Source organism: Dendrobates tinctorius, unplaced genomic scaffold (genome assembly GCF_039654945.1).
Source record: "Dendrobates tinctorius isolate UK_male_01 unplaced genomic scaffold, ASM3965494v1 ptg000134l, whole genome shotgun sequence".
Taxonomy (NCBI): domain Eukaryota; kingdom Metazoa; phylum Chordata; class Amphibia; order Anura; family Dendrobatidae; genus Dendrobates; species Dendrobates tinctorius.
In genome coordinates, this window is record NW_027361802.1 from 22,524,387 (window position 1) to 22,552,295 (window position 27,909).

Below are 27,909 nucleotides of genomic sequence, written 5' to 3' on the forward strand. Positions count from 1 at the left end.
TTGGCACATCTGGAAAATGCGAAACTAGGGGCTTTGGAGCAGTGTTGGGTGGCTCGGGTGGCAAAGTATCGATATAAAATCGCCTACAAGAGGGGAGCTGAGAATACTCATGCAGAAGCCTTATCCAGAGTGACACACGAGAAACCTGGGCCCAATAGAGATGAAGAACTAGAGGCTGAAGAGGTCCCTGAGTTCTGGGATACTGCCAGGACATTGGCAGCTACACAGGAGCTGGTACAGGCCGGGTCCCAAGAATGCATCCTGGGACGGTCCCGTGACGAGTGGGTCCGGTTGCAGCAGGAAGATGGGGAACTCGCTCAAATGAGACAATGGGTAATGCTAAAAAAAACCTTCCCAGTCAGAGAGAGAGACACCCTGTCCCCAGGGACTCTGCAGATCCTTCAGCAGTGGGAAAGGCTTCAACTGAAAAATGGGCTGTTGTACCAGAAGATCCAACTACAATGAGAGCTGGGCATCACCTGGCAGGTGTTGATCCCCGAGGCGCTGCTACCTAAGGTGGCCACAGAAGAACACAAAAGAGGAGCTCACTTCGGTCAGGAGAAGACCTTTCAGTGGCTGCAAAGGCTGGTTTATCATCCTCGACTGAAGGCCGCGGTGGAAGAGGCCTGTCGGCTATGTAAACACTGCAAATTCGCAAAACCTCCCGATCAGAGAGCTCCCACACAGACCATCATGACCTCTGCTCCTTTAGAAGTACTGATGTTAGATTATCTGACAGTTAGTCGAGCTCAGCAAGGATATGAACATTATCTGGTGATGACAGATCACTTCACAAAATTTGCAGTTGGGTCCCCGACAAGTGATCAAACTGCCGAATCCGCCACACATGCCATCTGCAAGAATTTCATTCAGGTGTACGGCTGCCCGAAGAGAATCCACTCAGATCAAGGAGCCTGTTTTTTTGGGCGAGTGATGGAAGAATTGCATCGCCTGTAACAGATCGAATAAATCTCGGACAACGCCTTACCACCCTCAGAGAAATGGAGCCTGTGAACGGTTCAACCAAACTCTGACCCAGATGTTAAGGATGCTGGAGGAAGACCGGAAAACCCGGTGGCCTGAATTCGCAGCTGAGAATAGTGTGGGTGTACAACAACCGAGTACATCGCACCACCGGTTATACTCCATATACCCTGCTGTTCGGCCGACCAGGAAGAGAGATTACCAAGCTGGAGTTGAATACAGAGGAGGACTACCCACAGATGGGGGTGTCCACTTGGGTCCAAGAGCATCGTCATCCTCTGCAAACACTCCATCGCCTGATGCAGACCAGAGTTCGAGAACTAGAACATCCAGAGATAACTTCCCTGCAAGGGACAGCTCTCCAAGCCGGGGACCATGTGTTGGTCTGAGATAAGCATCCTCTGGACAAGCTGGAGTACCGGTGGGAGAAGACCCCGTATCGGGTGAAGCAGAGAATCAATTCCGAAGAGCCCGTCTATGAGATTCAACCTGAAGGGGAAGAGAATGCTTCCACTCAAATAGTTCACTGGAATATTCTACGACCCTGTTTATCAAGAGATTCCGACCAAATAGAAGAGATGCAAAGTTCTCATGAAATACCCCCTCCAGCCGTTGCGGATTGTGAAGAATAGGAAGTTCCTGATCATCCGCCTGTAGACCCAAGAGGGCATGTGCCTGGAGTTCCTAAAGTGGCAGCTCCATTGGAAACGGGCACGTCCCCACCCTCGCCTGTTCAGCCTGACTCGACTACCCAACCTGACTCAACTATTTCTTCTGATTTACAGCGCTCCGAACGGGCAACAGCCGGGATACCCCCCAACAGATACAATCAAGACCAATTTATTTGGCAGCGAATCGTTCAAGGAATAGAAGAATGTCAACGCGTACTAGAAAAACTCTCATCTGTGGAATGGCAAGCAAAAGGATAGGAGGAGTGTAAGAAGATGGACTGGACCAGGGGTACCTCTCCTACGCTGGTTCCAGAACCGTTGGGACTGTCACCATTGTTGTCCGGGGGAAAGCTTTACCCAAGACAGCGAGGACTCATCGCCACCGCCGGGAACCGAACCATTGACTTCTTCAGGACAACCCCGGAATGATCATGCACCAGTTGCGTAGGCACCACCATTGGATTCTAAGACTCTGCAGTCAGGAAGCCGTCGGACTGATAAGTTAACCCTTCATAAACAGTTGCTTTACCTATTACTATTGTTATTTCACTCTGTACACATACCGCGCTCATATCACTTGCCATACCCCTGCCTCTCCTTGCCATTCCCTGCGTGGGGTGTTCCCCAGCTTAAGTAAAATCAACGTTAACCCTTTCTCTGTCTGTTGCCCGTTACTGCATCCGCCAACCTGCTCACATTTGCGTGTACACATGTGGTGCGGTGCTTTGTGTGTGTGTGTGAGAGAGAGTGGTGTGGTGCTGTGTGTGTAGTGCTGTGTGTGATAGTGGTGCTGTGTGTGTATTGGAGATTGGCAATGATGTGGGTAATGGAAAGAGAAGTGATGGTGGTGGTGGGGGAGGAGGCAATGATGGAGGTGGTGAAATTGGTAATGATGGGGTGTTGGGGGAGAAGGCAATGATGATTGTGGTGGAAAGGACAATGGTGGTGGTGGGGGGAGGCAATGATGGTAGTGTTGGAATGGGCAATTATGGGGTGGTGAGGGAGAAAGCAATGATGGTTGTGGGGGAGGCAATGATGGAGGAGTTGGAATGGGCAATGATAGGGGTGGTGGGGGGAGAAAGCAATGATGGTTGTGGGGGGAGGCAATGATGGTAGTGGTGGAAGTGACAATGTTGGTGGGGAAGAGGTAATGATGGAGGTGGTGGAATGGGCAATGATAGGGGTGGTGGGTGAGAACAATGATGGAGGTGGAGGGGCTGCATTATACCCTATGAGGGGGGCAGCATTATACCTTATTAGGGGGCTGCATTGTACCCTATGAGGGGTGCTGCATTATACCCTATGAGGGGGGCAGCATTATACCCTATGAGGGGGATGCATTACACTATATGAGAGGGCTATGTAATACTTTATGAGGGGCCTACATTATATTCTGCGGGGGGGCTGCATTATTCTCTCAGGGAACTACTTTATATTCTGGGGGGCTACATCATACTATATGAGGGGGACTGCATTATGCCCTATGAGGGGGCTACAGTATATTCTATGGGGGGGCTGCATTATACCTTGTGAGGGGGTTGCACTATATTCTCTGGAGGGGCTGCATTATACTATATGAGGGGGGCTGCATTATATCCTATGAGGGGGTCAGCATAATTTTCTATGAGGGGGCTGCATTATATTCTACAGATGGGGCTGCATTATATTCCATGAGGGAGGCTATGTTATATTCTATGAGGGGACTACGTTACATTCCAAGAGGGGGCAACTTTATATTCTATGAGGGGTCTACCCCATCCCCTGCTACATAATTAAAGGAAATCTGTCACCCTTTTTTTCTCCTATTGGCTGCCGGCATAGACATCGGGGGCTTATCTACAGCATTCTGTAATGCTGTAGATAAGCCCCCGATGTAACCTGAAAGAGAAGAAAAACACGTTATATTATACTCACCGAGGTGGGCGGTCCGTTCCGATGGGTGTCGCCGCCCCGTCCGGCGCCTCCCTTCTTCATGCGATGACGTCCTCTTCTCCCATCCTGAAATGGTTCCTGCGCAGGTCCACTGCTCTGCCCTGTTGAGGGTAGAGCAGAATTCTGCAGTGTGCAGGCGCCAGACCTCTCCCGACGCCTGCGCACTGCAGGACTCTGCACTGCCCTCAACAGGGCAGAGCAGTGCGCCTGTGCCGGAGCCATTACAGGACGGGAGAAGAGGACGTCATCGCATGAAGAAGGGAGGCGCCGGACGGGACGGCGACACCCATCAGACCGGACCGCCCACCTCGGTGACTATAATATAACGTGTTTTTCTTCTCTTTCAGGTTACATCGGAGGCTTATCTACAGCATTACAGAATGCTGTAGATAAGCCCCCGATGTCTATGCCGGCAGCTGAAAGGCCAAAAAAAGGGTGACAGATTCCCTTTAAGATGTATGCTACCTTATATTATACCCCGATATTAGCATGTTTTAAGACACAATTGGTAGTCTTGTATTTATTTCTATGTAGCTACATAGTGGGCCCCAAGAATGATTTTCTCTGGCGGGCCCAAGGTGCTCCAGTCCGACGCTACTTGTAACCAAATAAATATGTCAGCGGTATAAAAGGGGTTAATTGGCCCTGATTGGCTCCAAATCCGTCCAGGGCCGATACTGCAGGGTGTAAGCTGTCATGTACAGCTGGCACCTGTGGGAATTTCAGGCACAGGGCGGCATTATACTCATTCCTCTTATTCCTAACCATTAAAAAGTGATGCTGAGGAATAAGGACCCTTAATGGCCGTCGTTAAAAAGTGTATCGGCGGTCGTTAAGGAGTTAAAGTAAATGTGTTTCCAGGAAATGGTGTTAAACTATGAGCATTGTCTCGGAAATATTAGAATGCACTTGAAGTTACCTGTGGAATATTACCTACTGGCATGCCACATACAGCCACATGCTACACGTTCCAAAGAATAAACGTAGCCTTGAGGGTTGACGTTCAAGAGCTAAAATTATTTCCTGATGGCAACATTCCACCCCCTGAAAGGTGAAGCTTATGCTAAAAAAAATACCTATAGCTATATGGGCTGGTCTCGGGAACAATTTTAGATATCTGATTATCCTACATACCTGCAAACAGCATTGTAACATAACAGTCCCCCCCAAAAAATGTAAGACCCTTACTCTATTTGTGTCAATTATAGATTTTCATATTGCATTGTGTCTGTTCTGCAAAACTGCATTTAGGTTGCAAAACAGTATGTGAAGAAGTCTTCAACCTACAGTGGCATCTAAAAGTTTGGGCACCCTGGTACAAAAATTACTGTTATTGTGAGCATTTAAGCAAGTTGAAATGACCTCTAAAAGGCCTAAAGTTAAAGATGCACATTTCCTTGGTATTTTAGGCAAATATATATATATATATATATATATATATATACATATATATATATATATATAAAATCAAAAATGAAAGCAGCACTCCATACTCCATATGTTGAAAAAGCTCAAGCTCAGTCAGAGCCGAAACGTCACCCAGACATGTGGGTCTGAATAAATTCACCAATTTTTTTCAGCATATGGAGTATGGAGTGCTGCCTTCATTTTTGATTTTCTATTGGATATTGTTCATGTATTGGACTTCTTGCCTGCGGGCCTTGCACCCGAAGATAAGTACTGTGCTGTTTCCTTTTTTCTTGTTAATATATATATAATCTAATGTAATATATATATGTATATATATATTAAATAGCTAATATATATATTTCATAGGCACATCTTCTTGACCACAACAGGTTACCCTGCCTCTGTTGCCCATAGCAACCAATCACTAAGCATCTTTCATTTCACCAGAGCTGTTTAAAAGATGAAAGCTGAGCTGTGATTGGTTGCTATGAGCAACAGTTTTCCTTGTAGACAATTGTGATAACTGAGGCCTATTATTCTTATCATTTCTATGGTGTTCAAAAGGCAAGAAAACAATTCGGCACCGCTGCTGCCACCTTCATATGCACTATAGTGCGGTACAATTTCACAGGGCTGCACGACAACTACCCATAGAACGGGTGCTCAATCCAAAGTGAAACATGCATAGGACAAAAGGGATGGCACTCACCGTACGGCCGTTGTCCACAGTTCAGACATCTCTCCCGAACCTATGCTTTTTATCCTATAATAAAGTCACTACTTCAGAACGGTGAGTGCCATCACATTTCTATGGTGTTATCGTCCTTCTGTAAAGCTGGAAATAACGCAATTTATTACCGTGCCAATACAGACCACCCTCTGACACAGACTGCAGGGGGAGCCCAGAATCAGGAACTTCTCTTTGTCTGGCATGAAGCATCCTCATTAACTTAAAAAATTCAAACACAGATAAAAAAAGAAACACAAGACGGATTTCTCCAACCCAGGTATCATTTTAATCGATGTCACAGCGCCAACCTGACAATGTTGGCTCTGACGGGATGATGTGGGATATTAGTGGTAGTAGTCCGGTGGCTCTGACGTGATGATGTGGGATATTAGGCTACTTTCACACTTGCGTTTTTTTGCACTTCGCTGCGTGCGCAGTGCAAACGCGCATAAAAAACACATCATGCATTTTTAATGCGTTTTCTTGTCTTTTGCGCATGGTTTTTACAAAAAAACGCATGCGTTTCTAAACGCAGACATGCGCATGACCGTGCGCACGTCAGTGCTCCCATAGACTTTAATGTGTTTTTGGGTGAATTCCGTGCGCATTGCGTGCGCATGTGTTTTTTTGAGACAGGTCGGACGCACCAAAAATGCAACAGGATGCATTTTGTGCGCCTGGGCACAGACTACAAAAAAACGCATGCGCATACAAACGCGTACAAACGCATGACAATGCGCACCCATGTTGAATATAGGGAAAAAAAGGTGCGCATGTATGCACAAAAACGCAGTGCAAAAAAACGCAAGTGTGAAACCAGCCTTAGTGGTACTAGTCCAGTGGCTCTGGCAGATTGGATGATGTGGGATATTAGGGGTAGTAGTCCAGTGGCTCTGGCTGACGGGATGATGTGGGATATTAAGTGTAGTAGTCCGGTGGCTGTGCGGAGTGGGCAGGGCTATACACTCAGCTTTATATATATATATAGATATAATCATTATAATTTGTTATAACTAACTGTAGTTAGTTACTATGTCCGGGCAGTGCCAGGCTCTTCAGCTAGTGTATATATACAGTATTTTCATCTTTTACATTGTAAAAATTACAAAAAGGAAAATTGGCCGATGTAAAAGTTTGGGCACCCTGCATGGTTAGTACCTAGAAGCACCCCCTTTTGAAAGTATCACAGCTTGTAAATGCTTTTTTTAGCCAGCCAAGAGTCTTTCAGTTCTTGTTTGGGGAATTTTCATCCATTCTTCCTTGGAAAATTTGTCTTGCATCCACTGCTATTTTGAGGTCTAGCCACAGATTTTCAATGATGTTCAGACAGGGGATAGTGAGGGTCAAGGTAAAACCGTCAGCTTGCGCATCTTGAGGTAGTCTATTGTGGATTTTGACCTGTGTTTAGGATCATTATCCATTTTAGAAGCCATCCTCTTTTTATCTTTTTAACTTCAGCTTTTTTACAGATGGTGTTATATTTGCATAAAGAATTTGTTGAAATTTCATTGAATCCATACTTCCTTCTACCCATGAAATGTTCCCTGTGCCATCGGCTGCAACATAACCCCAAAGCATGATTGATCCACCCCCATACTTAATGGTTGGCGAGATGTTCTTTTCCTGAAATTCTGTGCTTTTTTCTCCACATATATCTTTGATCATTGTGGACAAAGAGTTCTATTTTATCATCTTTGTTCCACAGGATTTGTTTCCAAAATGCATCAGGCTTGTTTAGATGTTTTTTTGCATACTTCTGATACTGAATTCTATGGTGAGAACACAGGAGAGGTTTTCTTCTGATGACTCTTCCATGAAGGCCATATTTCTGCAGGTGTCTATGAATGGTAGAACAATGCACCACAACTTAAGAGTTTGCTAAATCTTTTTGAAGTCAAGTGGGGGTTTTGGTTTGCTTCTCTAGCAATCCTACAAACAACTCTCACTGAAATTTTGCTTAGTCTTCCAGACCTTATCTTGACATTCACTGTTCCTCTTAGCTGCCATTTCTTAATTACATTTCGAACTTAGGGAAGAGCAACTTTAAAATGCTTTGCTATCTCCTTTTATCTTTCTGCTTTTAGCAGCTTTACAGTTTTCATTTTCAGAGCGCTAGGCAGCTGCTTAGAAGAACCAATGGCTGCTGTTTTTTGGCACAAGGTTAACCCCTTAACCCCCAAGGGTGGTTTGCATGTTCATGACCGGGACAATTTTTACAATTCTGACCACTGTCCCTTTATGAAGTAATAACTCCGAAACGCTTCCATGGATCCCACTGATTCTGAAATTGTTTTCTTGTGACATATTGTACTTCATGTTAGTGGTAAAATTTCATTCAAATAACTTGTGTTTAATTGTGAAAAAAAAAATGGATATTTGGCTAAAATTTGGAAAATTTGGCAATTTTCCAACTTTGAATTTTTATGCCCTTAAATCACAGAGAAATGGCACACAAAAAACTTAATAAATAACATTTCACATATGTTTACTTTACATCAGCACAATTTTGGGACCAAAATTTTTTTTGTTAGGAAGTTATAAGGGTTAAAAGTTGACCAGCGATTTCTCATTTTTGCAACACCATTTTATTTTTACGGACCACATCACATTTGAAGTCACTTTGAGGGGTCTATATGATAGAAAATACCCAAAAGTGACACCATTCAAAAAACTGCACCCCTCAAGGTGCTCAAAACCACATTCAAGAAGTTTATTAACCCTTCAGGTGCTTCATAGGAATTTTTTGAATGTTTGAAAAAATGAACATTTAACTTTTTTTCACAAAAAAATTACTTCAGGTCCAATTTTTTTATTTTACTAAGGGTAACAGGAGAAATTGGACTGCAAAAGTTATTGTGCAATTTGTCCTGAATACGCTGATACCTGATATGAAGGGGGAACCACTGTTTCGGCGCATGGCAGAGCTCAGAAGGGAAGGAGCGCCGTTTGACTTTTTCAATGCAAAATTGTCTGGAATTCAGATCGGACGCCATGTCACGTTTGGCGAGCCACTGATGTACCTAAGCAGTGGAAACCCCCCACATGTAACCCCAATTTGGGAAACTAGACCCCCCCAAGGAACTTATCTAGATATGTGGTGAGAACTTTGAACCCACAAGGGCTTCACAGAAATTTATAATGTACAGTCGTACAATTAAAAAATAATATTTCCACAAAAACGATCTTTTCACCTCCAATTTTTATTTTCCCAAGGGTAACAGGACCCTAAAAGTTATTGTGCAATTTGTCCTGAGTACGCTGATACCCCATATGTGGGTGTAAACGACTATTTGGGCGCATGGCAGAGCTCGGAAGGGAAGCAGCGCCATTTGACTTTTTTTGGCTGGAATTGAGATCGGAAACCATGTCGCGTTTGGAAAGCCCCTGATGTACCAAAACAGTGGAAGCCCCTCACAAATGACACCATTTTGGAAACTAGACTCCCCTAGATGTGTGGTGAGCACTTTGAACCCCCAAGGGCTTCACAGAAGTTTATAACGCCCGGGCATGAAAAAAAAAAAATCATATTTTTTCCACAAACATGATCTTTTAGTCCCTAATTTTTTTATTTTCCCAAGGGTAACAGGTGAAATTGGACCCCAAAAGTTATTGTCCAATTTATCTTGAGTACGCTGGTACCCCATATGTGGGAGAAAACTACTGTATGGGGACACGTCGGGGCTCGGAAGGGAAGTAGTGACGTTTTGGAATGCAGACTTTGATGGAATGGTCTGCGGGTGTCATGTCGCGTTTGGAGAGCCTTTGATGTGCCTAAACTGTTGAAACTCCCCACAAGTGACCCCATTTTGGAAACTAGACCCCCCACGGAACTTATCTAGATGTGTGATAAGCACTTTGAACCCCCAAGTGCTTCACAGAAGTTTATAACGCCCGGGCGTGAAAATAAAAAAATCATAATTTTTTCCACAAATGATATTTTTTGCCCCCAATTTTTTATTTTCCTACGGGTAACAGGAGAAATTGGACCCCAAAAGTTGTTTTGCAATTTGTCCTGAGTAGGCTTATACCCCATATGTGGGGGGGGGTAAAACACTGTTTGGGCACATGGCACAGCTTGGAAGGGAAGGAGCACCATTTGACTTTTTCAACACAGAATTGGCTGGAATTTAGATCAGACGCCATGTTGCGTTTGGAGAGCACCTGATGTGCCCAAACAGTGGAAACCCCCCAATTATAACTCCAACCCTAACCCCAACACACCCCTAACCCTAATCTCAGCCCTAACCCTAGCCCTAACCCTAACCCTGACCCTAGCCCTGGCCCTAACCCTAGACCTAACCCTAATGGGAAAATGGAACTAAATGGATTTTTTTTAATTTTATTATTTTTCCATAACTAAGGGGGTAATAAAGGGGGGTTTGATTTACTATTTCTGGCAGGTTTTTATGTTTGGCAGCTGTCGCACGCTAAAAGACGCTTTTTATTGTAAAAATAGTTTTTGCATCACCACATTTTGAGAGCTATAATTTTTCCATATTTTGACCCACAGAGTCATGTGAGGTCTTATTTTTTGCAGAACGAGTTGACGTTTTTATTGGTACCATTTTCGGGCATGTGACATTTTTTGATCGCTTTTTATTCCGATTTTTGGGACGCAGAATGAAAAAAACCCAGCATTTCAAGAATTTCTTTTGGGGGGTGTGTTTACACCGTTCCGCATGCGATAAAATTGATAAGGCGATTTTATTCTTCGGGTCAGTATGGTTACAGCGATACCTCATTTATGTTGTTTTTTTTATGTTTTGGTGCTTTTATGCAATGAAAACAATTTTATATAAAAAATAATTATTTTTGCATCGCTTTATTCTGCGAGCTATAACTTTTTAATTTTTTCGCTGATGACACTGTATGGCGGTTCGTTTTTTGCGGGACAAGATTACATTTTCAGCGGTACCATGGTTATTTATATGCGTCTTTTTGATCGCGCGTTATTGCACTTTTTGTTCGGCGGTATGATGCTAAAGCTTTATTTTTGTGTTTTTTTATTTTTTAAAGGGTTCGCTAAGGGGGTTAACTAATGGGACAGTTTTAAAGGGCGGGTCGTTACGGACGCAACTATACAAAATATGTGTACTTTTATTGTTTTGTTTTTTTTATTTCCAAAAAATGAATTTATTAGGGAATACTTTTTTTTTTAAATTTATTTAGCGATTTTTTTATAAATTATTTTTACACTTTTTTTTTTTAGCAACTTTATTACAATGTCCCAGGGGGGACATAACTGTCATGTGACAGATCGCTGATCTGTCACATCACAGATCGCTGTGACAGAGCAGAGATCTGTCACAGGCAGTGCAGAAGGCTCCCTTGTGCCTGCGCTTTGCAGGCAGTGAGGAAGTCAGCTCCCTGCAGGCCCCATAAGGTCCCCGCTGCCATTTAGGATCTGGGCACCTGCAGGGAAGGAGACCCCCGCAGCAGCTCTGCACATTGCGCTGCTGTGGGGGTCTCAGGAAAGCACGGAGGGAGCCCCCTCCCTCCCGATGCTTCCTTAAACCCCCGGTACACTGCGCTGTGATAATCAGCTGACACCCGGCCGCGATCAGCGGCGCTCACCACGTGGGCGCCGCTGATCGTTATGACGTACTATTCCGTCCCTGGGAATTAAGTCCCAGGGCACATGGATGGGATAGTACGTCACATGACAGAAAGGGGTTAAAGGAGGCTGGGCTTTTATAAAGCTGGGGAATTTACATCACCTGGCCTTTCCTAACCCTAACAGGCTAATTAAGGTCTGAAATGTTTTTTTTTTTATGAAAAAATATTTTTTTTTGCCTAAAATACAAAGGAAATGTGTCATCTTTAACTTTAGCCCTTTTAGAGATCATTTCATCTTCAACTTGCTTAACTATTCACAATGACAGTAATTTTGATCAAGGGTGCCCAAACTTTTACATGCCATTGTATAGTTCGCTCCAGTAAGGTGTGGTAAAATCATTAAGGGGTGCATCCTTTGGTTGTCCGTGTGAAAGAAAACTAAATATACATGAATAATGAGCGGTTGTAGATTTTATTTCTAAATAAGACAGTTTTCTAGCGTACATCACCGTAAAAGTGTCATGTAGTGGTAAACAAAGTCCTTGTACTAGACCACATGCCATTAGAAAAGTGCAGTGTACTACTTGTGACAAGTTTTGTGACTTTTAGATTACCATAAATTTGTCATAGGACAAATGTTAAGTTCTATCTTTACATTTTTTCTTCTATTGGAGCTGCACTGATTCGTGATTTTTCACATAGGCAAAAAAAAAAAAAAAAAAAAAGGATTGATTTCCGACAATTTTTTGGATCCGAGATTCTTCAGTGTTTGGTCTGTGTGTCCATTTTTACCATCAGTGTTTCATCAGTCTTTCTACTACTATACACAAAAAAGAAAGTGATGGAAATTTCCGAAGTTTCTCCTAACAAACAAAAAACGACAGCAACTATTATACAATCTGTCTGCTGTCTGAGTTTTTCAAGGACCGCTAGACTTGAGTGGATGAGTTTAATGTATGAGTAGGATAAAAAAAAATCGACATATTTCTGTTTTTTTTTTTACTTTCAAAACATTCCCAGATATGTGAAAATCCCCATATACTATGATACTGTTCTATAAAACTCATATGTGAAACACAGAGGTCTAAATGAGTCTAAGGGGGCCCTTAACTGTATAGCAGTTTTTATAAATAAGTGCATTTTGGGGAGCGCAATGGGTGCATTTAGTTCTCAATATTTAAAAAACTTTCAAGTCTCTACTACAAAACTGCTGACTACCTAATTAATTACAGATATACCGTACTTTAACACAACACTGCTTGCCAAGAAGATAACAATATTGATTGCTTGTCCAATAAAAAATACATTTGGAATAAGAAACACTTTAATTATGGTTAAATAAATTAAGCTATCAGATAATTTCAGTTACTCATTTATATGCTGCAGTCTGAGAAATTTAATTAAAAGGAGTGGAAGAATAAATGAACTGGCAAGACATAGACATTTTGCCATAGGGCTATAATGTACTGTGAATTTTGGAGAAAATAGTGCCAAGAAACATATGTTCACTTTTGTGCCCTGTCTTAGATATTTAACACCTTAACCCCCCCCAAGCATGTTTTCACCTTCATGACCAGGCCAAATTTTACAATTCTGACCAGTGTCATTTTATGTAGTAATAACTCGGGAACGCTTCAATGGATCCCGCTGATTCTGAGAATGTTTTTTTGTGACATATTTGTACTTCATGATTGTAGTAGTTACATTTATTAAATAGGACTTTTATTTCTTTGTGAAAAAATTGGAAATTTGGTGAAAAATTTGAAAATTTTACATTTTTATGTCCTTAAACCAGAAAGTTATGGCACACAAAATAGTTAATAAATAACTTTTCCCATCAGCACAATTTTTGAAGCATATTTTTTTTTTGTTAGGAAGTTAGAAGGGTAAAAGTTGACAAAACTTGCAAAACCATTTTTTTTTTTTAGAGACCACATCAAATTTGAAATACCGTATTTTTCGGACTATAAGACACACCGGTCCATTAGATGCATCTAGGTTTCAGAGGAGGAAATTAGAAAAAAAATATTGAAGCAAAAAATGTAGTCAATTCTGTACCAATATCCCCTATCCTGTATATATAGTCCCCTCATCCCCATTTTGGTATACATGGCCCCCTCATCTCTATCCTGGTAAATATGAGCCCCTCATCTATATCCTGGTATGCATGGTCCTTCTCATTCCCATCCTGGTATGCATGGCCCCCTCATCCCTATTTTGGTATACATGGCCCCCTCATCCCCATCCTGGTTTGCATGGCCCACTCATCCCTATCCTGGTATGCATGGCCTCCTCATCCCTATCCTGGCATGCATGGGCCACTCAGCCCTATCCTGGTATATATGGTCCACTCATCCCCCATCCTGGTATGCCTGGCCCTCTCATGCCTATCCTGGTATACAAGTCCTCCTCATTCCTATCTTGGTATGCATGGCCCCATCATCCCTATCTTGGTATGCCTGGCTCCCTCATCCCTATCCTGGTATGCATGGCCTCCTCATTCCTATCCTGGTATATATGGTCCCGATCCCCATCCTGGTATGCATGGTCCCCATCCCCATCCTGGTATGCATAGCCCCCTCATCCCTATCCTGGTATACATGGCCCCCATCCCTATCCGGGATTCTCACTGCTCTCCACGCGGGAACTATGAGCGTGGAGAGCAGTGAATATTCATTGCTCTTTAATAGCGGACACGCTATTAGCCGCAGCCGCCGGCTTCCTGCAGCTGCCGGGCTTTCATGTATCCCAGCTACTAAATAGAATATTCACTGCATGGGCGTGGCAAGTAGTGAATATTCATTCCCTTGAGAATCGAGGACATGCAAAAATCCAGAAGCTGCATGAAGCTGGCGGCTGTGGCTAACAGCGTGTCCGCTATTAAAGAGAAATGAATATTCACTGCTTTCCACTCTCATGGGTGTGGAATGCAGTGAATATTCATTTATCTTTAGCAGCAGGCACAGGAGTTAGCCGCAGCCGCCGGCTCCTGCCTCCTGTTACCTGCTGCTTCAACACTGTCACTCTTCGCCTCCAAATCCACAGCCAGAGCAGGTACATCCAGACTATAAAACTCACCCCCCCATTTTGCTCCACATTTTTGGAGGAAAAATGTGTGTCTTATAGTCTGCAAAATACGTTAACTTTGAGGAGCCTATATGGAAGAAAATACTCAAAAGTGACACCACTCTAAAACCTGCACCCCTCAATGTGCTCAAAACCACATTCAAAAAGTTTATTAACCCTTCAAGTGCTTCATAGGAACTGAAGCAAAGTGGATGGAAAATATGAACATTTAACTTTATTTTCACAAAAAAGTAACTTTAAAGCCACAGAGAGGGTCATTATACTGCAGATGGACCACAAAGAGGGTGACATAATACTGTGTGGGGGCACAGAGAGGCACAGTATATTGTTTTGGGGTCACAGAGGGGAATATTATACTGTTTGGGGACCACAGAAGGGGACATTATACTAAATGGATGCTAAAGTGAGGGACATTATTACTGTTAAAGAGCCACTGAGGGGCACTTTATACTGTCCCAGGGCCACAAAGTGGAACATTATACTGTATGGTGGCAACAATAGGGGACATTATATTGAATGTGGGCCAGAGAGGGGAACTTTATATTGTATGGGAGCCATATTCGGCCATTATACTGCATGGGGATATTATTACTATATGGGGACCACAATCAGAGACAAATTACTAAATTGGGGCCAGAATTGGAGACATGATTACTATATTGTAGCTAGGATGGGGTAAATTAGCACTATATGGGGGCCAGAATGGGAGATATTATATTTTATGGAGCCAATTGAGGGACAATAATACTGACAGGAGCCAGATTGGGGGGACATTATTACTATATTGTGGCTAGAATGGGTTACATTGGTAATAATGGAGAGTCAGAATAAAAGACATTATATTGTATGGGGCCAATTGAGGGACATTGTTACTGAAAAAGGCCATAATGGGAAACATTTTTACTGTATGGGACCACAAAGCTGAACTTTATTAATGTATTGGGCCACATGCATTAACAATGTCTTCCTTGTGGCCTCATAAGTTAATTTATGGAGGTTTCAATTTTAGACTTTCCAACTGGATCGCAGCATGGATGCTATTAGTTTATGGGGTCAGAAAACGTTTCTACTGCATTAGTGGCACTATACATACAGAAAAAACTGAATACATCATACATTTCATTTTCTGGTCTCGGGAAGCAGGATTGTATTCCATCTCTTTCTAGAGACTATATTAGTCGACTAACATAGACAGTATAGGAAGGAAATGTGTCTCCGATATGGCAATCTCAAGGACAGTTTTTAAAAAAACAAAACACAAAATTTTACTATATTTATTAAAAAACAAACATTATTTTTCATCTATTAAATTTAAATTAAATACATAAATAATTCCCTTTAATACGTTGTATATACATTTTTGGTGTAATAACGTAAAGCATTGGAATATATGCAATTCTCTTGTATCCCTTTATAACTTTGATGTAAAAACTACATTATTATTATTTTTTATTATTATTATTATTATTATTATTATTATTTATTTATATAGCACCATTGATTCCATGGTGCTGTACATGAGAAGGGGTTACATACAAATTACAGATATCACTTACAGTAAACAAACTAACAATCACAGACTGATACAGAATGTAGAGAGGACCCTGCCCTTTCGGGCTTACATGCTACAGGATGGTGGGGAAGGACACAGTAGGTTGGTGGGTTGCAGCAGTTCCGGTGTTGGTTGAGGTGATATCACCGGTAGTGGTGATTAAAATGTAAGGTGTAAACCAGCCTTACAGACACGTACATGCTATGAACATTGCTTTTGACCTGCAAACAGTAAAGTAATATAACAAGCTACTCAAATGTTCAGATGTGATCCAGTGATGGGAAGTTGTCCAACTGGTTTAGGCAAAATTGTAATATTTTACTAGCAGGTGCTGCAAAAGTTTCACGTTACTTCTGAGTTTTATTCATGAACACTAAAGCTAGAAGAGCAGATGAGTGAGAATTAGGCAGGTGCTGGTCTAAATGCAGAACAAGCGATATTAAATACTCGCTTTGTCATTCTTTGTCTCACACCTTCTTGGATACGCAATAAGATATGTGTGCCACAGTAATCAGTTTCACTTTTTTTCATCTTCTTATTTAAAATACATGTGTAGTGTAAGAATATTGTAAATGCTAGGTGTGTTTCTAAATCATGCATTCTTTCATAGACAATGAGCCGCATATTATTGACATGTGTAGTACAATGGGGAGGAAGTTATTCTTCAATTATACAGGATCAGATGTGAGCAAAAAAAAGCTTATTCTCTTTGCCAATAAATAAATATGACGTCATGACACTGAGGCATACAAAACAGCCAATCCTATATAAAAAGGCATGCTGAAAGACATTTTCTGAGCCTAGAAGTGGACTTTCACTATCAAAGAGAGCTGCTTAGTAAGAAAATATAATACTACCCTTCCCCCATAGATGATATCTTCCATGTGAAACAACTAAGCATTATATTGTGTACCTGTTAGGAGTCAGATTTCTTCCTCTCCTATGATGAAATCTAGACCCTTACATTCTGCAGTCTCCTGCGCTTCATCTGCTACAGAGGAGATTGCAGAGGAGAGTGCCTTGCGGCAACTCTCTCCACAGGCCAAGTCCTTTGTTCCCTCAACTGAGCATGCTCATGGGACGAACTCCCATTAGAGTTCGGGAGTCAGGTGCTCAGGTCCTGTGTCGAATCCTATTGGCTCCTCCTGGAGCCTTGGAGATTTCCGGAAGGTCCCGTTTGGTATAAAAAGCGCGAATGGCTGTTCCGCCATGTGCTAGTATTTCATACTTGCTGCTGTATGTATGGTGATGGATGCTTGGACTAGTGACTGACTTATTAAAAAACCCCTTCCCTCTGATAATACGATTGTGTGAGTGTTTGGGTTCAGCCAGTAGCAGCGCTAGCGCCAGCGCACCTTAGCTCCATCTTGCTCAGCAGCTTAGCATCTGCATTGCGCCAGCGTTATTGCAGCGCCTTGCAAGCGGCTCAGTTCTTTCCGCGCTGCAGTTGCAGCTTATCTCTGCATCCGCAGTTGTGACGCCACGCATCTCATTTTACGGTAGGTCTAGACGGAGTAGTCCTGCTGTCTAAGGCTACTCCTGTGACCCTTAATACTGTGTCTGCGTCACTGAAAGTCTGTGACCCTGAACAGACTCAGCGTTTAGTTTCTGCTTTGTTTCTGCAGCTCTGTGAGCATAACAGAGCTTGCTTCAGTGCACTGGGTGCAGTTAAAACCCTGTGCACATTACCGCCATAGTGCTCTGCCTCTTTTAGCAGCGGTTTTTCCATCCACCGCACGGTGGACCCCGAGTGGCGAAGGCACTTTATTTATTTTTATTTAGTGTCTTCCGCCACTCCTAACAGTACCTAAGACATCTAGACATTGACTGTCAAAAACACAAGGGTAGATTTGAGAAAGAATTTAATAAGTCTTAGCGGTATGCTAGATGCACCAACCATTAAGAAAAGTAGGAATTCTATGCCTGCTATGAGCAGTATTGCAGAATTTTATAAAAGAATGGCATCGTCTACTCCCCTAGTAAAATGTAAATGACAGAAAAAAGTTTTTAAAAAGTTTAATGAATGAGAGAGAAAACAGAAAAAAAGGAAAACCCTTCCTCTGCCCTAATAAAATTATATATATATATACACTCACTGGCCACTTTATTAGGTACACCTGTCCAACTGTGTGTTAAGACTTAATTTCTAATCAGCCAATCACATGGCGGCAACTCAGTGCATTTAGGCATGTAGACATGGTCAAGACAATCTCCTGCAGTTCAAACCGAGCATCAGTATGGGGAAGAAAGGTGATTTGAGTGCCTTTGAACGTGGCATGATTGTTGGTGCCAGAAGGGCTGGTCTGAGTATTTCAGAAACTGCTGATCTACTGGGATTTTCACGCACAACCATCTCTAGGGTTTACAGAGAATGGTCCGAAAAAGAAAAAAAATCCAGTGAGCGGCAGTTCTGTGGCCGGAAAAGCCTTGTTGATGCCAGAGGTCAGAGGAGAATGGGCATACTGGTTCGAGCTGATAGAAAGGCAACAGTGACTCAAATTGCCACCCGTTACAACCAAGGTAGGCAGAGGAGCATCTCTGAACGCACAGTGCGTCGAACTTTGAGGCAGATGGGCTACAGCAGCAGAAGACCACACTGGGTACCACTCCTCTCAGCTAAGAACAGGCATCTGATGGCTACTTTCAGCAGGATAATGCGCCATGTCATAAAGCTCGAATCATCTCAGATTGGTTTCTTGAACATGACAATGAGTTCACTGTACTCAAATGGCCTCCTCAGTCACCAGATCTCAATCCAATAGAGCATCTTTGGGATGTGGTGGAACGGGAGATTCGCATCAGGGATGTGCAGCCGACAAATCTGCGCCAACTGTGTGATGCCATCATGTCAATATGGTCCAAAATCTCTGAGGAATGCTTCCAGCACCTTGTTGAATCTCTGCCACGAAGAATTGAGGCAGTTCTGAAGGCAAAAGGGGGTCCAACCCGTTACTAGCATGGTGTACCTAATAAAGTGGCCAGTGAGTGTATATATATATATATATATATATTACTAGATGGTTGCCCGATTCTAACGCATCGGGTAATCTAGATAAAAGAAAATTAAAAAAAAGGTTATTCTCACCTTCCGACGGCACCCGATCTCCTCTCCACCCTCCTGGCATCTTCCGGTCCCAGTAATGCTTAGCGCGAAGGACCGGAGATGATATCACTCTCGTGAGAGCACGACGTCATCAGCGATCTTTCGCGCAAAGCATTACTGGGACCGGAAGATGCCGGACGCGTGGTGAGAGGAGGGAAAGAGTCCGGGGACCGTTGGAAGGTGAGTATATCACTATTTTTTATTTTAATTCTATTTTTTACAGGTTTATGGTACCCAGGGCCTGTAGGAGAGTCTCCTCTCCTTCGGATCCTGGGTACTATCCGCACATTGAGCGCTGCGCCGGTCATCTCCTGGCTGTGTCGCCGCTGACCTCGGTGCGGTAGGAGATGACCCGCAGCAACCATCGGGAGATCAGCGGCTAGCGCCGCAGATCTCCTAACTGTAGCAGTGGCATGCCTTGATCGAATGCCACGCCAATTCGCGGCCGGACTGCGCCTGTCGCTGATTGGTAGCGGCTGGCTGGGCGCGACCAATCAGCGACGCGGGATTTCCGTTACAGACAGACAGACAGAATTAGACGATTATATAGTAGATATATATAATAGATGGAGGCCTGCATCAGGAGGGCGGTAATGTCATGATGGGGGCAGGCTTTGTAGCGTTGAGAATCTCTCCCCCTCATGTGCTCACCCACCTATCCACTCTCTCTTTCCCCATGTGCTGACTTCTCCCATCTGTGCTTTCTTCTTTGACATGTCTACTCCATGTAGGCGCAGTGCGATGGTGTTCCGCTGGTGGTACCGCGCAAGAGGCTGCGTGATTGAGTGTGAGTGTATGAGTGTAAGAGTGTGTGTGTGTGTTAGTGAGTGTGTGTGAGTGTGAGTGGGGCATATGGCGTATAGAGTGTGCGTGTGTGTGTGGTGCTATGGTGTTCCGCTGGTGGTACCACAAAAAAGGTTGGTACCAGCAGCAGTTTCCATATTCAGACACCCATCACTTGGGTGTCCCAATATGGCGGTCGGTGAACTTCCTCTGCTTGGAATTCTGGGATACAGTGACTTTTCAACAGAACAGGAAATGAAAACATTACAAGGCAATTATATAAATAGATATATCACTAAATAAAAAGAAAAAAAAAAACCTAACTGAAAACTTGAAAAGAACCGTCAGGTAAAACAACAAAGAGTGACAGTAAAAAACAAACAAACAATGACTTGCTGTTTTTGTTCATCTTTCTTGCCTCCCCAAAAATGGAATGAAGAGTGATAAAAAGTGATATTTACCCCAAATGGCACCAAGGTACCAATAGGAACCCATACTACAACAGCAAGGCAGAGGGAGAGGAGGAAGGGAAGAAGAAAAGGCTGGAAAATGACTTTCTGTATTTATACACAGCGGGTGACTTCACTATGGTTTATTATGATTTCAGTTTTTTGCATCCAGTTAATTGCAGATGAGCTGCTCTGGAGCATACACTAATGTTAGACTAGTCTGGCATGGTGGATTATTTGTAATATTTAAGGTCAGATTGCTTTCCACAATAAGGCAAAGGTCTCATTTAATGGTCAATGTTTATCTAAAATTAGAATAAAGTAAAAACCTACTTTGGCATCTGTATCTTAACACTTATCCATACCTCCATGTGATATAACTTTCTTGTATGGTTCTATCACTTTCATATCAATTCGTTGTTCTTGATCACCAATAATGACTGTCCTCCATAGCTTATTATCAGCTCTCTCTTCTTCTGCTGTGTATTCTTCAATAGATCCAAAATCTCCTTGCAGTGAATGGCCGAGGGCAGGACGATCATCTAAGATAAATTTAATAATTTAATCACTTAATGAGATTTAGAATATAAATTTTATTACCGTTCCAATTCAACAACAGCAAACCTACCACATTTCTTTTGTTTTTGGACCATTTACATTTTTACTAGAAGTGATAAATAGGAATCTGTGGGCATCAACAAGTAGAAATTTCCATTAGATTGTGTCTACAAGTGCTGGTGGTGTGGCATGTGGTTACTGGTACAGATTACAATATCGATTCATGGAGAATCGACTTTGAGTCTAATTACCTGGAATTCAGAGATCCATGGATGGGTTTTCCCATAATGGCCTGCAGCTATCACATCATATGGTCTAGCTCAGGAAATCAGTGGAAACTATCACAGTCAATATAAAGGATGAGCGCCAGCCAAGATGTGCTATCTTGTGCTTACAGGTCAGAAGCACAGCTCATTCAACATAGGGATATAAAATGGCCAAAATTGCATTGAGTTTTACTACTGCACTAGTGAAGCATATTTAAAATGAAAATGGTAGTCAGTCTGGGAAGTATAAAGATTCAAGTGACATGGGAAGGTGCTGTAGCTACATAGTCAGTGTGACTGTAAATTCATTGATCTGTGATATACTGAGGCAACAGCACCTTAGTAAAAGCAATTTTTAGACTTCACATATGACAATTGCAAACTAGAAGGGCAGATTAATTTCATGAGTCCTAATTTTGCTATTAAAGAATGCTGAAACCTAGGCTTGTGTGTCACAGGCAGGGAAGCCATATATTCTTTTTCATTAACTGTCTACCTCACAAAGTGTGCGTGTTGTTAAAAAAGTCATTTTTTGCACATTTCTTTGTTGTAATAGTCAAATATTATACCCGTACACACCACATGAATACAGCTGTTGGTTACCATCCATTTTACGCCAGCCAGATAATTTGGCTATAGGTCAATTGAACTTTATTAAGGCTATGTTTGCATTAAAGAGCTCAAAAAGAGTTCAATACAGTCCGAGTAGACATCTGAGTTTTATTTACCTATTTCCAGAGCAATCAGAAGCTTTGCAGGATTGAGAATCAAATTTTGGGAGCAAATTTGGTGAAGTTGACAAATTCAAGTTTCAAATCTTTCAATCATCTCTAGTTACTAGTTTTGCTGAGATTTGCCTGAGTTTTTGGTTTAGATACTGTAAGTTGTTGGCTCCTGGGGATTAACTGGTGATAGGCATAGTTTTATTGTACTTCACCTGTGAAAGCCATGACTTTTGACTGCACGCCTCATTACCAGTATACACATGAATTATTAATATTAATAGGTTTGGGTTGATGTGTATAAGGTCTCATTCACATGGCACAGCTTCAAAAATAGAATATTTGTATAATATGAAATTCACCAGAAACATGTCATGAGTTTTTGTAGCATGGTTGTCATGTGCACTTTCTCTATCTAATGAAAGTTTTCCAAAGTACAGTGAGAGCCCACAGATTTCAATGGTAGGTATTGATATGTAACTTCCGTATACAATGACAGGTGCCCTCATACACTAAATTATATTTTGCTCTGGTGTTTTTGCCTGGTTAGATTCTAGTGTTGACTGCTAGATTTTGAGAGAAATGCCTGCTGATCCTCTCTCCACCGCGTTCAGCCTGATTGACAGGTTTCTCCTTATTTGTGTTTAGGGAGTTTCTTGTTGATCAAGCTGGATGAAGGGGGAACTCTAAACAGATATTTCTCCCCAAGCCTGGTATTTATTACAGCTTTGACTTCTTGACAACAATGCACATCAGAGTAACTGTCTGCCCAAGTTAGGAATTGCATGAATGTGCTGACAGGTTGTCAATTCGACAAGAAGATAAACTTGTTCTGATGATATCATAAGTTCACAAAACATTGTCTAGATAAAATATAATCGTGGCAAACAATCAAATGTTCTGATTTTTATCCTTTGGATGTCACCAAGAATGTTACAATTCAGTCTCAGTGGGTAAAGACTTTGAAAATGATGAGGAATTGTAAAATAGATCTGCATTAAACAATGATTAAAGGTGTGATCTGATCTTAGTAAGTGTTCACATATCTCTAGGATATGCCATCACTTCATGATGTCTGGAGTAGAACCTGTTTTACCATTGCCATAAAAGCTCAGTGGATCCATCAATATACTGCATAAGGCATAGTATTTCAAGTTACATTTAATTCTTTCCCCATCCTTAATGTTATCCTGTGCCAGAAAAAACACAACAATCTGTGAATGAATACATAATTAAAAGTCTTAGATCTGGGAATTATGAAATTGACACACACCTATATCTAAAGCCTTTGACACCACTGAGGGCAAATAAACAAAACAAAGCTTCTGTTGACCACATCACCTTTCTAAATCCAGACTGTTGCAATCACATCATGTTCTGTATTTACATGTGGAATTAGCAATGCTCTCCTAGTAACCATACGCTTATTAAAGTTAATGGGCTCTACTGCTCCAGAGGAAGGGGTCAAACCATGGCAGACAAAGAAGCAATTGTGAGTGGAGAAACAGAAGAATTAGCCAATTAGATGGCCCTCTGATATGTCTGCTCCTCGTAGTAAGCTTTCCAAACAAAAATTGAAATGGGCTTTTGTTCTTGAATTCAGCATTCCTTGGCATGTCCCATAGTTTAGCTGACAAGCGCTAGCAAGTTATATTGCTATGTCTTATGCAAAGGATGCAAGGTACAGAAAGGATTAAAAACTTCTCAATCACCAATTCCACAATGAACCTTTAACCCCTGTGTGCTCTACATATCCTGGAGATGTCTAAGCTTTACCGCACGTTCTACTACTTTCCACATCTGTGATAAAGTGTCCCTTTATGCTATGGAATTTCAATCATAATCCTTGTTATTGTGATTCTGTATAAGGGTCAGACATCTCAGCATGCTATTAAAATGTGTTTGAGGTATCCCAGACAACAGTCTTTTGTAATCCTCTTCTGAGAGGTTACCATCTCACTGACTAAAGGAGTCACCTTGTTTTCCTAGACTCCTAGCCATAGAGACTCCACCAACAGAGACGTTTTCATGGTAACCATGTTGGTTGTAAGTTTTCACCCAAGAAAAAGAGGTTTTTCACCCAATGGCAAACTTCAACAAGTAGCGTACTTTGCCGAACACTAGTCATGTGTAACGTACACACTGTTAGGATTCAGCTCTAATAGCTGGTTGATGTGGTAACCACATGATCAGAAAATAGTTGACACGTGATCACAATGTTTTACTAAGATACTGGTTTTAAGAACTTGATAGACAAGGACAAGTGATTAGTTTAGCATATGTTAAGGGCATGTCATACTAAGAGATATCGCTAGCAATATCGCTATAACTTGTGACGTTATAGCGATATTGCTAGCGATATCGCTGTGTGATACTTATCTACAACCCGCTCCCCTGCTGGTTATCGCTGATCACGCGAGAACGTCCTGGACTGTTTCTCGTCGTCAGCTTACTGCGGCGCTTCCTGCTGTGACGACGAGCGACGTGTGGAGCCGGGCGGTAGGACGCAGGATCGCCTCGTCTGACAGGTAAGTAGCGACCCCCGTTCCCAGCAATGTCGCTAGTGAGATCTGCCTGTGTGGCAGCTCACTAGCGACCACTTAGCGATGTACCAGCGATCCTGACCGCGTCATATCGCTGGTCGGGATCGCTGGTGCATCGCTAAGTGTGACAGCACCTTAAAGGTAAAAAGTAGGAATTTTATGTCAGAGAAGTTTTATTGAAATGTGTCCTGGATAAATATTTCTTAGGCTCCGTTTTCACTGCCATAATCCTGACATATGTTTGGTCCATATTATATTACCAAAAAATGTACCCTATCATTGGTCTGCTGAACCAAACTCGGATCATCCTAGTGGTAAATGGTTTAAGTTCAGATAATTAAAAACAGTTATGTGAAATTGACCTAAGGTCGCTTGCAGGTAATCTGTTCCCACAAAAGTTTTTCGATATGGACTGGACTTCTGCATATGGGAGATCGAGCACATTCCCAGACTTTTACATTGGGAATATATTCCCTCTTCCTTGTGCGAAGATTGAGATGGAAATTGTCATGGTTTGGACAGTGTTCTTGCCCTGCACTCACAGGGTTAAGTGTACGTTGCCTCTTTCTCAATCTGGGAGGGGTATTTATACTCACTTACCAGGGTTCTCTGTCAGCTATACTGTTGTTCTGATTGTTTGTCTGACCCCCCTGGTGTGTGTGTGCACAGCATTGCTTGTTTGCTTCCCGTGTATGACCCGGTCTGTCCCCTCACTCTGTACTCCATCTCTCGTTTTGGTATAATTGTCTTTTCCGGTACTGACCTCCTAGCTTGGCTATCGTTACTCCGTTACAGTTTGTCCCTATTGCACCATCTATTGCCCGTTCTGGTTTTCTGATCTATTGCTACGTCCTGACTATCCATTCTGCCTAACCCTTTGGTACTGTCATGCTATCTTGTGCTTTGACCCTGGCTTGATCTGGTTTCTGTCTCTGTCTATGCCCCTTGGTAACATTGTCCTGTAGTTACCTTTCTAGGAGTTTTCCTCAGCTCCTAGCTCTCTGGTGTTTAGACCATGCCCTCAGCAGTCACATGCTTCAGGTCCTGTGAGCCTGGAGCACGCATCGTCATCACTGCTGCCCCATTCCACAGATATCTTTGTGCACAGTTTTGTACTCAGGACACGCGTACTGGCTCAGTGAGCAGGTGCAGTGCGGTGTTCCTGACATTATAGCTGACCCAAACATTTAAACGAGGTTTGCACTTTTTTTTCTTGAATCATGGATCTGCTGCATGCTTTTTCCCTTCCCCCTACCTCCCCTGAGAGAATGACAGTGAATGCATTCTTCGAGGCACTCGGGCACATCTACGAGGATGTGGTGATGAGTGTGTGTCAGGGGAGACACTTGGCCGAGTGGTTCTGCTCTGAGTTCAGAAGCTGGGCAGCGGAGATCTCCTGGGATGATGCTGCCCACCGGGGTTTGTTCTGTAGAGGCCTGTCCAAACGTTTGAAAGATGCCCTGGCCCTTCATCCTCCACCGGATTCTTTGGAGGACGCTATGATCCAGGCTGTCCGCATGGACCGTAGGCTGCGGGCAAGAGGGGTCATGCTGCAGGAGACCCCTTTATTCTCCAACCTGAGAGACTCTGCATCTAGTCCCGAGCCCATGGAGGTTGGTGCCACATCCTTGAAGGAAAAAGAGAGGAGACGCCGTAGAAACAACCAACTGTGCTTTTACTGTGGATTCTCTGGACATTGGAGAAGGAACTGTCCTTCTTGCCCTTCTTCAGTGACGCCGTCAGGAAAACGACTGAGTCTGGGTAACAATTGAGGAGGTTGCCCAGACTGCCAGGTACCTTTTTCCTCGCTTACTAAAATTCTGCTTCTGGTGGAACTAGAACTTGCAGGCGGTCCGGTTGTGACTACTGCCTTTGTTGACTGTGGTTCTTCTATTAATCTGATCGATGTGTAACGCCGCTGTGTTTGGACCTTGATTCACGGCATTACTCTGCATCTCTGCTTTAACCCTTCGCTCTTTTTCCCTCTAATGTGCTGGAATGCTGTTGTCAGTTATCTGTGTGGATGCTGCCCAGTGTCTGGCACCGCCGCATAGCCGTACATGCGTGCGTGGTTCCTCTGCGCTGCATGACCACCCGTGTGTGCGGTCCCTGGCAGCCACCCATGGGTTAATAGGTCTGCTACACATTGCGTGTCTTACCACGCGTGTTCAGGCTTCAGCTTCTGCCAGGTGTCCTTTGCATTGCTGATTATGTTCTGCCTTGCTTAGGGCACGCGTGGCCACACCTCCCTTCCTTTTATCAGGAGAGGGTGTGTACTACAATTGCTGCCCCAGCCTATGGCTGTGTGGCAGTTCCTATATAAAGGTCCCTCCCCTTTGGGGCGTTGCCAGAGCGTCGCATTGAGTTCCTGAACCTTGCCATGTGAGTCAGTGTTCTGCTCCTGCTCTGATTCTGTTCAGTTCTGGGGGAGCTGTTGCTCTTTATCCCTCTGTGTCTTGTATCTTGGCCTGCTCTGGGGGCATAATACCCAGATTGCCTTTCCTGGAGGCTGCATATCCAGGCCTGTCTGAATTGTGTCTTGTTTCTCTGCCTGCTCTGGGGGCAGTAATACCCAGATTGCCCTTCCTGGAGGCTGCATATCCAGGCCTCGTGTATGTTATGTGCTGTTTCCTGGATCTGCTCCTTTACCTGACCCTGTTTGAACTGTGCTCACTGTGTGATGTTCCTGAGGTCCTTCCGTGCCTTGAACCCTGTGCCCAGTGACTGAGACTCTTTGTTACCTGACTTTCCGTGATCTAACCTGGGTTCATCTAGGAAGTAGGAGTCCAGCGTGTCCGCTGAGCTTCTGCTACTCAGTACTCAGCTGGAGATTCGGTGCAATTCCCTGCCGGCTCCTGTCCAACCCGGCAGGGTTTGCACCAGACCGCTTGGGTTCCTTTCTAGGTCGCTTCCAGATGTCCGGAGCCTGATGACCGTGGTCTCTCATCTGGAGCCTGCCGTCCACGGCCTGATGTCCGGTGTCTGACGACCCCTTCCAGATGTCCACCTGATGTTCTGATGTCCGCCTGGCATCCAGATGTCCTGGTGTCTACCTGATGTCCTGATGTCTACCTGATGTCCACCAGATGTCCTGATGTCCTTCCTGATGTCCACCCGGTGCCCCGATGTCCGACCCGGTGTTCTGATGTCCACCTGGCATCCAGATGTCCTGATGTCCACCTGATGTCCACCCAGAGTCCAGATGTCTACCTGATGTCCACCAGATGTCCTGATGTCTGATGTCTTCCTGATGTCCACCTGGTGCCCCGATGTCCACTCCATGTTCCTGATGTCCACTCCGTGTTCCTGATGTCCACTCCGTGTTCCTGATGTCCGACCTGAGTCCAGATGTCTCTCTGAGTTCTGATGTCCAACCTGCATCCAGATATCCAGTCCGTGGTTCTGGTGATCCAAGTTGTGCTCTTAAGCCGGTCCCATTCTCCTTCCTGGATGGAATCCTCCTCCATGGTTTCCGGGAGTTTCCAGCTCTGCTCCCTGGTGACGGTCCCACCTGTGAGTCCTGGATCTGACCAGCCTATGCCCGATGCTGTAGTGCCACCACT

At 43.4% G+C, this 27,909-nt stretch overlaps 1 protein-coding gene across 11 annotated transcripts in view; it reads right to left on the minus strand.

Moving 5' to 3' along the window:
* The window catches only part of PRUNE2 (prune homolog 2 with BCH domain), a 289,573-nt gene that overhangs the window by 77,208 nt on the left and 184,456 nt on the right, over nt 1-27,909 (minus strand). For all 11 annotated transcript variants that reach the window (XR_012220026.1, XR_012220025.1, XM_073543795.1 and 8 more), the window contains one exon: nt 20,623-20,799. Coding sequence is in view for 9 of the 11 variants with exons in the window: in XM_073543795.1 (XP_073399896.1) it covers nt 20,623-20,799 (177 nt within the window). In the remaining 2 variants the exon portion in view is untranslated. The remainder of the gene's footprint in view (nt 1-20,622; nt 20,800-27,909) is intronic.